The 12,819-nt window shown below is 39.1% G+C and overlaps 1 protein-coding gene across 3 annotated transcripts in view; it reads right to left on the bottom strand.

Annotated features, from left to right (window-relative positions):
• Positions 1-12,819, bottom strand: part of ABCB11 (ATP binding cassette subfamily B member 11) — a 38,321-nt gene that overhangs the window by 23,476 nt on the left and 2,026 nt on the right. For all 3 annotated transcript variants that reach the window (XM_074548541.1, XM_005484030.4, XM_074548540.1), the window contains exons 2-11: positions 12,637-12,739; positions 12,025-12,046; positions 10,731-10,778; positions 10,591-10,639; positions 9,086-9,327; positions 7,320-7,407; positions 6,298-6,431; positions 5,456-5,627; positions 3,601-3,725; positions 2,647-2,821 (exon numbers count right to left, since the gene is read on the bottom strand). In XM_074548541.1, the coding sequence (XP_074404642.1) occupies positions 2,647-2,821; positions 3,601-3,725; positions 5,456-5,627; positions 6,298-6,431; positions 7,320-7,407; positions 9,086-9,327; positions 10,591-10,639; positions 10,731-10,778; positions 12,025-12,046; positions 12,637-12,712 (1,131 nt within the window). In that variant the 5' untranslated portion in view covers positions 12,713-12,739. The remainder of the gene's footprint in view (positions 1-2,646; positions 2,822-3,600; positions 3,726-5,455; positions 5,628-6,297; positions 6,432-7,319; positions 7,408-9,085; positions 9,328-10,590; positions 10,640-10,730; positions 10,779-12,024; positions 12,047-12,636; positions 12,740-12,819) is intronic.

Genomic DNA, 12,819 nt, shown 5'->3' with positions numbered 1-12,819 from the left:
GGAGGTTGTTGGGAATTAGATTATTTCAGGGATACCTTTCACCAGTAAGGAAAAATAGAAAGAAGCTTAAACCACTGTATTACAATCTTTGTATATTGCAGCTCCTGGGTGATCCAATACTCACAAAGCTTACTTTTGAAGGAAGTACCAGCTATAGAGAATATTTTTTCTTTGTCTCACAGAGAAATTAACTGTAAGGTTGCTACAAACACTGAATAAGCCACTTTTTGATGTGAAAATATTCTATCATTTTGGGTGAAGAGTTTCTACAGGTAAGACATACCCAATGGGCTCACGGTTTTAAGCTCTTTTCTAAGAACCAAAATCACTAATAATCCCCTTCTGAAAGCCCAAGGATTCTCTTTTTGCTTAAGCCTAGGACAGCATGAGAGAAAATGAGCAACAGCATCTGCTCTTCCTGGGAAGACTGACAGGCAATAAAGCTGGATAGAATATTGAATATCAGAGGACCCTTGAGTCCAAGAATTCAGCTCTGGTGTGTGGCCTTGTGATCAGAATCAAGTGAAGCTGTAGCACATCAACTAAAACACAAAACTGTTTGTTAGAGATTTCCTAAGAGCTGCCAATACTTTCTATGAAAGGCTTTTATGAAGGTTCTTAAATATAGACAGGAACTAAGACTGCAAATGCTGGCAGGGGCTTCAAAGAACAGGACACTGCAAGGTGGTGAACATAGGGAAGGTAGAGGCTTATTTAGCACTTGTGTGCCACATGGATGCAAATCATTTCATTGTCTGTGTCTGCATTGTATTGTAAGCATAGCTTATTCTTCTCAGTGCTACCATATGGGGTGTGCTTTTGAACACTTTTTGACAGGTTTTTTCCTAGAATTTGCTCTGTTTAATTCTCCTTAGTTTTTCAATTACAGAGGTGTTTTGGCAGAACAGGTTATAAGGGTTTGGTGTAGGCTTTTGGTCCATTTTGTTGCTTTATTGTGGGTGCTAGTTTGAACATTCACCCTGCACACAAGGACATGGAATGTTGTGTCTGGTATGTAACCATTTGCTCTAGCTTGGCCTGCAAATTCTGCTAAGAAGCAATCAAGGACCCAGCTGCACTTTTGGATATAACACAAACAGAACTCAGGATCAATGGGGCAAAGTGTGTAAGGAAACACTACAGTTGAGAAAGAAATAACAGTACATAGGACTCAGTTCTCCTTTGCAGTATGATGATGTTTATGGGAATATCCCTGTAGCTAAAGTGGAGGAATCTCCTGGATGCACACTGTGCACTGCACATGTCTTTGCTGGGATGTAGAGATCATGCCATACATTTACACTCAGCTTTACTACCAACTGATTTTCTTGCAGGAATGAGTCTTAAAGCAAGGCGGTTCTAAGCCTGTCAGAGTCTGTCATGAACATGAAGGAGCATGTTCTGTACACCTGGCAGAAGAAGAAGGGAAGGCAATACTTAGTACATCTCAATGCAGTATGGTGACTGTATGACTTTTTGAGAGAGCAGGAAAAGCATATTTCAATGTTTTGTATCTAGAAATTCCCCCTCCTGCCCCCTGCCAAACTAGGAGTGTATGGTAGAAAATATGAAGTAGAAGAAAATGACTGGAAGCTGGGAGGAAGGGCATAAGGGACTCTCTCTCCATTGGCAGCTACAGTTTTTCAGCCACAGGGTAGCTCCCCACTGTTGCCATTTGTCATTTGGAAACACTGGACTATAGCAAGGCAAAGAATTTCTGATTTTGTTTTTCACAGCACTGCCTCATATCAACTATGCGTATTGAGAGCAGGTGCAAATTATTTCCTCCTTGAACAGAATGAGTCAGGTTTACAATGTTCTCAGGGTAATTTGCCAAGTTCCATTTAGCAGGAAACTTTGCACTATGTGCAGCAGGTGGTTGGGAACTCTGGTGGTATGCAACAGACAGAGAAGGAGCAAAAGCAGATGTCTCATCAGAATACCCAGAACCTACTAAGGCTCAGGAAAAGTTGTTCTGAGTTTGGACTGGAGTCTGCCATTTGGGCAGTGCTGGCTTAAGCAAGCAACCAAAATACCTGTAGATGTTGGCTTTGTTGCATTGAGGCCAGAAGTGTCTGAAGAACCTACTGAGCAGAAGTGAAAGCACGAGTGCCATGCAGGTTAACACAGTTTTTGTACATGCTGCAGGAGCCACAGCCAGGTGTGTTTTTATCTGCATACATGTTTACATGGCCTTTGTAAAAACAAAACAACAGGAAATGGTTTCTCAAAGGAACACAAAGTGTTCATGAGAAATTAGATGTGACAAGGCTTTCTTTGGTTAGGTGTCTCTTTACCACAACATTTTTCATCATAAAATTCTTCAGAAAAGCCAACATCCCAGAAGCCCCATGCTGACCCACAAAATGGAAAAGCTAGTTTCAGGCCTCTGATAGTTTTGTGGGCTGTCAAATGAAGGCATTATTCTGATAACCATAGGTAATATTCAAAATATTTAAAATAAACAAAATAAGATTTTTTTTTAAATCTTATCCACTTGTGTCATACTTATAGTGAGTAATGATCTTTAAAAGACATAAATAATGTTTGTTACCATGGAGCCACCAGATACCAGAAAAGATGTGTGTTCCAGAATTATTATTTTAAGAACAGTCCAGAAAAGTTGCATCAAGCTAAAATGAGTACCTGCAGAAGAGTGCCAGGTGAATATTCTTCTTCCTCAAGGACAAGTTTGGAGCCATACCAAAAGGCTAATGCATAACTTAGAAAAATTATACACCACATGTAACCACTGAATAATCCCATTATCATTCCTTTTCGAATTCCCCAGTGCTGAGCAAACACCAAGTTCTTATCATATCTGTCGAAAGAGAGAAAAATAAGGGGGAATTAAATAAATTTGACAGAAATTTCCAAATGAGCAAAGATCATATGAGGCAACTTTGATGTCTCAGTAGAATGTCCACACATAAGGTTGAAACAGAATCAGTCTGAAGTGAGAGATCACTGCTGAAACCAGCAATGCTCCCAGATCATTAAATCCTTGTATGTTCTAGTGTAACAAGCACAAGAAAAGCCACACTCATTACAGATACCTCATCATGGGGTTTGGAGTTTTAGCAGATTAAAACAGGATTTGAGAATCTGGCCAACACTCCAGAGCACATCCTACAGCCATGTTATGTTTTCATAGAATTTAAGAGAAATTTGCAGAAGAAAAACCTGATGGTTTTCTGATGAAAAATGATGTCATGATTAAATGTGATCATGAGGATGTCCTGATGAAACTAATTCTCCTACTTAGCTTGAAACTACTCAAAGTTTTCAGATATGCTGTAAAAAGTGATACATCAGACAGCATTTAGGGAAAAATTTGACAGAATGTTCCTACAAGTAAGCATGATTGAAGATAGTATTGCTGATGCTTTATCTCACTGATAGACTGAATTATAAAACTAATTCTGCATACGTTACTTGAAACCTAAATTTCTGAAACATACATGCATATAAGTTTCAAAGCTACTAGATAGTCAGAGTTGTAGAATATAGCAATTAATTGTTATGCATCTGATGTGCATTACAGCATTACATTGCTTCAGGAAAAAGAAATCAGAGACCTTAGAGTTTGTTCAAACAAACCTTTCAACTTCTTTCTTCTCCCCACCAAAAGCAGCCACTGTTCTGATGGATGAGAGCACTTCATCAGCCACAGCTCCAGCTTTTGCATAAGCCTTTAATTCTCGGCCTGTTAGTTTTGCCACAGCCTAGAAAGGCATAAGCAGTGCTGGTTACACCTGAACTTCAGGTACAGAAAAGGACAGAGATGAGCAATGCTGGCTATCACCCTGTGCTGGCTGCTCTGCACTGGGTCACCTCCTGCACTCCAAGCAGGCTTTTATTAGGCATGCTGCACATTCTAAGACTTAGGTCTTCTAGTGCCAGGGTATAATACACCTTTGTAGCATATGTTTTGCAACAGCTCTGCTCCAAGTAGCTGGAAAGAGCAGCTGACAACTCCTGCTTGCCCTGCCTCCCTCCCTCCCCCTCTCTGCTGTAACTAGGCTGAAGCAGATTGCACACTGAGGGTTTGTGCACAGTGGGAGGAAGGGGGAGTTTAAGTGCCAGGAGCAGCCCTTTAACCACCGTGGCAGATCCCAACTTTAGGAAAAGGTAACTGTAGTGGTGGGGGAGGATAAAAACAGATGTTGCCACCCTGTGCTTTGTTTCATGGGCTGATAGCAAACAGGTCCCTACACAGCAACCAAGAGCTCACTGGATGCCAAAAGCTTACTTAGACTCAAAAAACTGCTCAAATTAATGGATGAAAATGTAGTAATTGACAATTCTACACAGAGATACCACATTGACTTGGGAATGAGATATCATTAGAAAGTGTAATGTGTCAGCCTTTCCTTTCTCTTTCCAAATACCCTATCCCTTGCATCTATTAGTCCTTTTTGAAGACAGGAAACCAGGCCAGATTGACTTTGGGTCTATTTTCTTCATGGTATAAAACAAAGACTTGGGCTGGAAAGGCTTATAATGAGGAAAACCTTAAAAGTAGGTATGTGTCTGGAAAGAGATGGGTAAAGTAAGAACAGAAAGGGAGAAAATTACCAAGATAAAGGGGAATAAGGTGGAACAAATGAAGAAAAAACATTTTGGGTTTTATTTCATTCCCTGCCAAGTTTCTGCTCTCCCACTTCACATGAGTCATTATTCATATCAGCTACCTGCAGCCAGCACAAGGTACAAAAGGAGAGCTGGAGGACAAGAAATTAGTCACAGTTACATTAGATGTTTGATAGCAAAATTATAGCAAGCTGTTCCTGATGGGAAAGAAATGAGATTGCCAGAGGACTGAACCCAACAAGAATGAAGAAGATGAGCAGGAATTACCCAGCCCTGCTGATTGTGGGAGAGGAGATGAAAGGGAAGAACATCCTGCAGTTTCCCTTTCCACTGTCCTTTGTACAGTGACAGGAAGTTTGTAGGAAGTGCATGGAGAAGTAGAACAGGAACAACTGGAGAAGGTGCAGCAGCTTCTGGGAGCAGAGACAGTTTGAGGTAAGTTTGAGTAGTTGTTTTCAACCATTTTATGTCTCTGAAACTTAGCACCCACAAAAGTCACTCATTAACATAGAGAAATCAAGTCCTGTATCTTGTAGCCATCTAAAGCAGGCGTGTAGTAATTGAGAAAGGTAAAGACCAAACTTCTGATCTCAGCATTAATACCCATCCACAGGACCCCCAAGAAGGTAAGCTTACACTCCCCTCTTAGAAGCAGGATTTACTACTCTGGGAATCAGAAAAAACAAAGTGAGAGCAAAGCCCACCTCCCCTCTACCCCACCTCTCCCTCAGTGCTAGTGGGACCATAATCTGTCTCTCTTGACTTTAAAGGGGTGTGATCAACTTCACCAATCCTCACAGCTTTCTGGCCAGATCTTTCCTGTTCATTGTTGCTCAATGGGAACCTTTCACAATTCACTTACCAAGCCATAGAGAGCTGCTCCAACCCCAAGCAGAGGGCTGACTGCAATGATAACCAAGGTCAATTTCCAGCCACTGACAAATCCCAGGAGGAATCCACCTACAAAGGTGGTTATGCGCTGGATGAAGATTGCTACTTGATCAGCAATAGCCTCATTAATTTTGTTAACATCACTGGAAAACAATTACAACAGCAACAAAAATCAACAGAAGAGTGGTGAGCATAACTTCAGTTTGTGTTGCAGGTCTTGGCCACATGTGGGTTAGTTGCTTTTCACAAGAGAGGGCCCATCCTCATCCCTATTCTTTCATCATTACCCCATATAAAGACCCTGGAGTACAATGAGAAAACCTGATGCCTTTGCAATGGAGAAGCCTTTTGGGCATGAATATTGGAGAGGATATACTGTCCTTTCCTAGGAAAAGTTCTGGCAGCAGACTGGTTCACTAGCTGGCTCTTCCTACTGTGCCCCAGCAGATTCAGGAAGTGTGCACTGGCAGCCAAATTACAGATCACTCTGAAATGACTGGGCACAAAAGGAGAAGAAAGGAGAGGACAAACTGGGAAAAAAACCCCACCCCAAAACCCATCTAACCCACCACCCACCCACCCACCCACACATTTGCTGTCAGACAAGTCATGAAAGGGAAATAATTGAGGTTCAACAGTTACGGTACTTAGTTCAAAGATGGGAGAGCTAATCAGTCTGGTTGCTGCTCCCATGAACATAGCTGTATTTCTACCAAAAGGTGTTTGTCACATGCCTGGTTATTTGCATTCTGCAGTGTTTGGAAGGAATTGCAAAATATTTTCTGTAGCATGTGAGTTTCTTAGATTACTTACTCAGAAATTCGGGTGTTCAGTTCTCCTACAGATGTACAGTCAAACCAGCCTATATCCATTCGCATTACTTTCCTGAAATAAGCTTTCCTGATTTTCTGTATCTGACGAGCTGCAGACATAACCCAAAAGCAGATCTGGGAAAAGCAGAAAATAGCTGATAATTGCAGTAAAAAGTCTTTCTACTCCCAACAAATCAGAAAAAGCAATTTGACTAGAATGGGAAAGGCTGTTGATAAAATTACTATTCAGGTAAAATACATTCTGGCTACATAGACATGATAGCTGTTTTGGTCTTTAAATAATCCAACAATTTTATATAGCCTCTGGATCAGGCATTTGTCTCAGTTCTGATAAAATGGGAAGAGAGGCAAGTTAAATTATTTATGTTGTTACATGACTGCCATATGGACAACACTTTTTCCATCTACAAATATAAGTAATACAGAGATGGCAGCCATCCTACCTCTGCAAAATTCTTGGGTAGTTTTCAGGAAGAAGATTGACAAGTGATGTTTGCAATTATAAAAAGCTTCAAAAGCCACGGGCCTTCAGCAGACTTTGCAGGAATCATCCAAGCTTTTGACTCACTTCAGTCATAAGGACCAAACAATTACTACAGAATATGTAGGGTATAATTCTTGTTCAACATTAGCTTTACACTAGTATTGCTCTGTAATATCTCTGTAACAGAAACAGGGCTCAACACAGCTGAGATGCCTACTGGGAATCTGCATGCCCTTCAGCTGTTATTTTTGGAGGGCATGTGGATTCCATAGTGGCTACACTTGATCAAGTATTGCTTGTGGCATGGGTAAAATGCATCCTTTTACAAAGGTATGCATGCCCAAATCCTAGGAGCTCTCAGATTGCCAGAGCTAACATATTTCAGCAATGGAATGAGAACTGAAAGCATCTGTTCTGCTCAAATAAGTAGCTAATCAGTTAAAACCAACATAATAATTATAAATTTAACTATTTAGTGATTTAAACTTTGAACTCAAAATGGAAAACAAAATACTGACTTGGAGGTATCCTAACACAAGTATGGCACAACCAATTCCTGCATAGTATCCTGCAAACTTGGTCATTTCCTGTTCAATGTCCAGCAGCCTGAAAAAAGGAAAAGGGAAAAAAAAGGAAAAAAGAAGTGAGTAATACGTTTTTAAGTTTCTCACAGGTTTCTAATCTGATCCTCAAGTTAGATTCAGACCAGGTGAAGTCAGCTTGTTTTGCTAACAGAGGCATTGTTTCCCAATACCAAAGCTATTGCAAGGGGCTGGTTTCCCTGTTCTGGCCTTTGCACAGGGGTTGGGAGCTGGCAGCTACCAGAAAAGCTCCACCATCCTGCAGCACCCCTGTAGTGCCCAGGAAACGCCCCCAGACTGCCTGCTCCAAAGCAGCACAGGCGAGAGGGTGTTTCAGAGAAGAGCTGCCCAACAAGTCTTCATTAGTTGTTGAATGTTCTTGCTTTGTGCCAAGCAACTAATAACATTCAGATTTCAACTGCATTTTATAGGGAGAAGTGAGGGCTGCTAAAGTCAAATAAAATATTACTTTGTACCATAAACTTACTAATCTAAAATGATCATTTGTTTTGTTACACAAGTAGTAGTGATAATTACTCCTAATATCAGTGAAGGACACTGAATTGCTGCTTTTGCATTTAATCTACTTTGAAATAGGTTGTTATAGGTTATGCATTTAGAAAACTTTTTCAAAAACATCCTGCAGAACAGCAAATTTTATTTAACTTACCCAAAATTTTGTACCCTGAACTTTTAAGCCACTAGGGACCATTCTGCACCTGACTTGATCTCTGACAAAAAACAGTCATGGAAACAACTTAGGTTGTTAACCTAAGTGATCTGACACAGATATCCAGAACAATTTTACATGACAATTAGGATAGTGGAGCAGATCCTCCTAGTAACTGTGCCAAGGCATATGATAAATAAGGAGGTGACTGGTGACAGCCAGTGTGACTTCACTAAGGGCAACTCATGCTGGAAAAAATTGGTGGCCTTCTACGACAGAGGTACAGCACTGATGGATGAGAGAAGAGTGACTGACATCATCTACTAACTGGATTTGTGCAAAGCATTTGATACTATCCTGCATGACATCCTTGGCTCTAAACTGGAGAGACATGGTGGATGGACCACTCAGTGGAAAGGAATTAATTTATAATGGTGCACCAAGAAATGATCCTTAGGAAAGGTTACAGGTTCAAATTTCACCTTTACAGAAATCTGTATCTGAATGAATTATCTGGACTCCATTTATTATATTTAATGGAAAGAAACAGCATGTCTTATGGGGAGTTCTTTTGATCTGCCTCAGACATCCCCCATAAGCTAAGATGAATTGCATTCTAGAAATGCTCATTCCTCTCTGGGACAAAAGTTTAGGTAACTTGCTCAGAAGTCAGCAGGCACCTACAGGTAACTAAGTTCTGACCAGAATGACCAGAAGTCATTACTACCTACAGTGTAATCAGAGAAAATGATTATCCTATCATCAGATAGGTAACATATATATTTGTTATCCAAACAATCATAATCGAAGAATATTCTTGCTGACAACTATAGCTGAAAGACCAAGATCCAAGCTGACCTTCTGTCCCTCCAGATAATATCACCAGCTCAGAAACAGGACTATGTAATCAGAACCATCTTATGAACAAAAAATATAAGATTTGGAGGCTGACCAGAACCTTCAATAGCAATGCATTCTCTGACAAGCTATGATAACAATGGGATATGATAACAATGATAACATCCATACTTACCCACATCTTATTGTGGCGTTCTTTTCATTGTGATAAATAGTACCATTAATCCACACTATGGTGTTATTTACACATGTCTTGTTTGGGTTTTTAAGCTCTTGCATTTCAATGTCATATTCGATAAATGTGTCTGCCATTGCACCAAACACAAGCAGCACAGCTGGTTGGGCCACTCCGTGAACAATAGCACACAAACTACCAGCAACCATCATTAAAATCTCCGTAGATGATGAAAATCGAAACTAAAGAGGGAAGAAAAAATTATGGTCTCTGTTGCAAGGCAGTCTTCATACTGGTTGTGTAATGATAAATCATAAATTAGATGGATCAGATAAAAAAACATTCTCTTTAAATTTCAGAAGTATCTTCAATATAGAAAGAAGAAAAATCTCTCTGTCCAATCTAATCTAATTACATCTGTGATTACAGCCTCATAAATTATTACAAGCTTCCTTGTAACATGTGAATGAATGTATTATCAGATAACATTAACAGCTCAATATCATTCTGCATGATCATCATTCCAGAAACTAGGTAAGAGATTAAAAATAGTTAACTATAATTCATATATATAGTCTGCTTTGCAGACTTCCAGTGGAGAGAGTAGGAGGGGAGGAAAAAGCCTTAGGGCATTATGTAGAGACTCTGAAAAGAGTCATCCAATTTCTCAAAAGTCTGTGGTGCTGTGGTAGGAAACCAACTAAACATCTCAGAGCAAGTTTTCATAGCTAAAATTCATGTGATATCTGATCTCTCAGCACATCTGAAGCAAACATGCTGTATCTACCAGCAGCACTTCAGGAGTTAAATACCTGTGCAAACCTCTCTGCTTGCCCTCTGTGGGGACAGACTGTTGTCTCCACCCAACACCCAACCAGGACCTGAGATACTCAGCCAGGTGCATTACAAGGGATGTTACTGCACCAGCCTGCTGCTACAGTCAGGGCCATCCTTGTTTGGACACATTACAGACTAACTGACTGGGCTGTGTGCAAACCAGGAGTAGTAAGATCTCTTAGCTGCATGCTCTTGACTACATTTATTTTAAAATTTAGATTGGAATTACATCAAAGGCTAGATGTAATTCATACCATATGATATTGTGCATCCACAAGTTTCCATTGCAACCAAATAATCTAAAACCCATGGAACAATTATGAGGGAGCTAAATTATCTGCCAAATATCACACAGAAGATTTTTGGCAGAAATAAGAATGAACCAAGGTCACCTAAATCCCTGCTATGCAACTTACCTCATTTCCATATATGTACCTGTAGCTTAAATATAATGTGTTTAACAGACATTTTTGACACCAAACAGACAAGGCAACAAGGGGTTCTAGTGAATTCCCACTGAATTTTATTGGTAGGATTTCAGGCCAAAAGATTTAATCCTTAAAAGTTCAGCTTAGTCACAGCTATACCCCAAAACAACCTTATTGGTTATTGTCACTTATTCTGCAACACAATACATGTCAAATATTTATAGACATTGCTTTCATTACCAGCTGAAAGAAGCCAACACGAACACTGTTTTCTTTCTTCTTTGATGACCTTCAACAACAGAAAACATAAAATTATGAACTTGTATTTTAGTACTTATTTTGTTTCATATGCCAAGTATAAAGAATTGAACTTAACTCACTTTTCACTTTTCTTCTCTATAAAAGGCTCTTCATATGCGTAGAAATTTCTGGCAAAAAGGATAAGATTTTATATTATTACTTTTACTCTCTTGGTTGCTTCTCTAAAATTACATTTTACTTGAGACATTTTGCCCAGAATTTTAAGAGACAAGCTGTTTCTTCCAGATTTCTTTGGAATCAGTGATTTGATAGTTCTTTGAAATTTTAGACAGAGACTAGAATGAAGGTTAGGTTAAAATTCTCTAAAGTTTATACTGTGTTCCATAAGCAGCTCCTCAACACACTGTTCCTATAATGTAGATTGTGGGTTCTTTGAGGTCAGCTAAAGAAGAAGAACCTACTGCCCAAATTGTTGGATAATCCTTCCGTTAAGACAGAGAAAGTTCCTGTTCCTACAGCAAGGGATCATCAGCAGCTGTGTACATTCAGTGATGAATGATAGGGATATTCTGTTTGTGGTGGGTTGTTTTGGTTTGGTTTTTAATGAAGCAAACTATTCAAGCTGTATTTGTCATAAACTGTTTTCAGAAACCAGATCCTAGAAAGCCTAAAGGAAGCTTTCCTTCAGGTATGTATGGATCACATGCATGTTACATGTGAAAGTCCAGCAGAACTTGGGTTTCATGGTGGAAAGACGTGGTAGACTTCTAATACTGGGCTGGTGCTCTCTTAGATGGGCAACCTGACAACAGGAAAAATTAAGTGATACTCTGGTTTTCCTGTTCTAGAGGCAGCTCCCAGACTGGCTACACAGTGTCAGAAAGAGCTGGCTCAAATTATAGTATTGTTACTGTCCAGCCAGCTACAGAGTTATCCAAAGGTCTAGAAAGGAGGAGGCTCTCAATTCCAATCAGACCTCTAATAATAGCTGAAGGTCAAATTCACTAAATCATCCCAAATTTTAACTATCAGAATTCTACACTTGATCTTAGTATCTAAGATCTTTTGTTTTAAAATCTCACAGTTAAGTTTTAAGAGAAATTAATCAAGTCTGGTTAAAATTCCTGAAAAAGTGTTTCCTCAAACTAAAAACATGGAAGAAGAAAGATAAATTTGAATATCAAAAACATTTTCAGAAGGAAGATCATATTGCTGGCATTTATGTTTTTAAAAGTTTCTAGGACTGCTTTGGTCTACCAAAGACAACTGTTTCAGTTGTCTCAAATAAGAAGGTTCAACATTAGAGAACACCTTTTTTAAAAAAATAAATATTCCATCAATCTGATCCAATAACACTAACTTATTTGAATATTCCTAGAAATATTGATTGCTCAAATCATGTACATGACTTACCCTGATTTCTTGAGGCTGTTATCTGTGAAGGAAAATAAATGCACAGTCTAGTTAATGATTATTGCTAAAGTAAATAACCTTCTATAGACAAGTGAAACATAAACTCTAGAGCTCCATGGGACCTGATCATTTGCATATTGCAAAGGAAAAATGGAAAAAAAGACAAGCTCTGATAAGAAGAGGGAATGCAGATTTTAGCATTACCTAAGCTCATAGAATTAGCTCATAAGAATTCTGCTGAATACATGTATGACTACAAATATGAGTGTTTGCCAGAAGAAACTGTGTAAGACAGCACTTCTTACTTTATTTTCTTCAATAGAACCCTTTTACTTGTACAGCAAAGTACTGAGTGTAAAAACCTATGATGATACCTTGAACTTCTTAGTTTGCCTGTAAAGATTGTCCATGAGTAGGGATAATTATATATTTACAGAAAAGTTTTGGGGGCAGCATATTTATGACAGCAGGTACCATATAACCCTATTTATATAACCCTATTTATTCCACAGACTATTTGCTTGTATTATATACTTCCTTTGCTTAGGCCATCCACCACATATTTTACATGCTTTATAACATAAGGAGGTGACTGAAGAATAAACTTCTTACATTTGCCATCTGAGTCAAAAGCATAATTATCCTCTCCCACTCTCTTGATGCTACGCAGAACTACTGGGTCAGACATGATGATTATTAACTTCAATCAAAAGCCCTGAAAAGAGATGGGGTGTGGGGATGGGGAAAAGAGTATCAGCTTACATTTGTCTGTGAACATAAAACAACATTGTGTTA

This window comes from Zonotrichia albicollis, chromosome 10 (assembly GCF_047830755.1).
Source record: "Zonotrichia albicollis isolate bZonAlb1 chromosome 10, bZonAlb1.hap1, whole genome shotgun sequence".
Lineage (NCBI taxonomy): Eukaryota > Metazoa > Chordata > Aves > Passeriformes > Passerellidae > Zonotrichia > Zonotrichia albicollis.
Note: the sequence above shows the minus strand (reverse complement) of the source record. Positions and strands in the feature narration are given on the sequence as shown.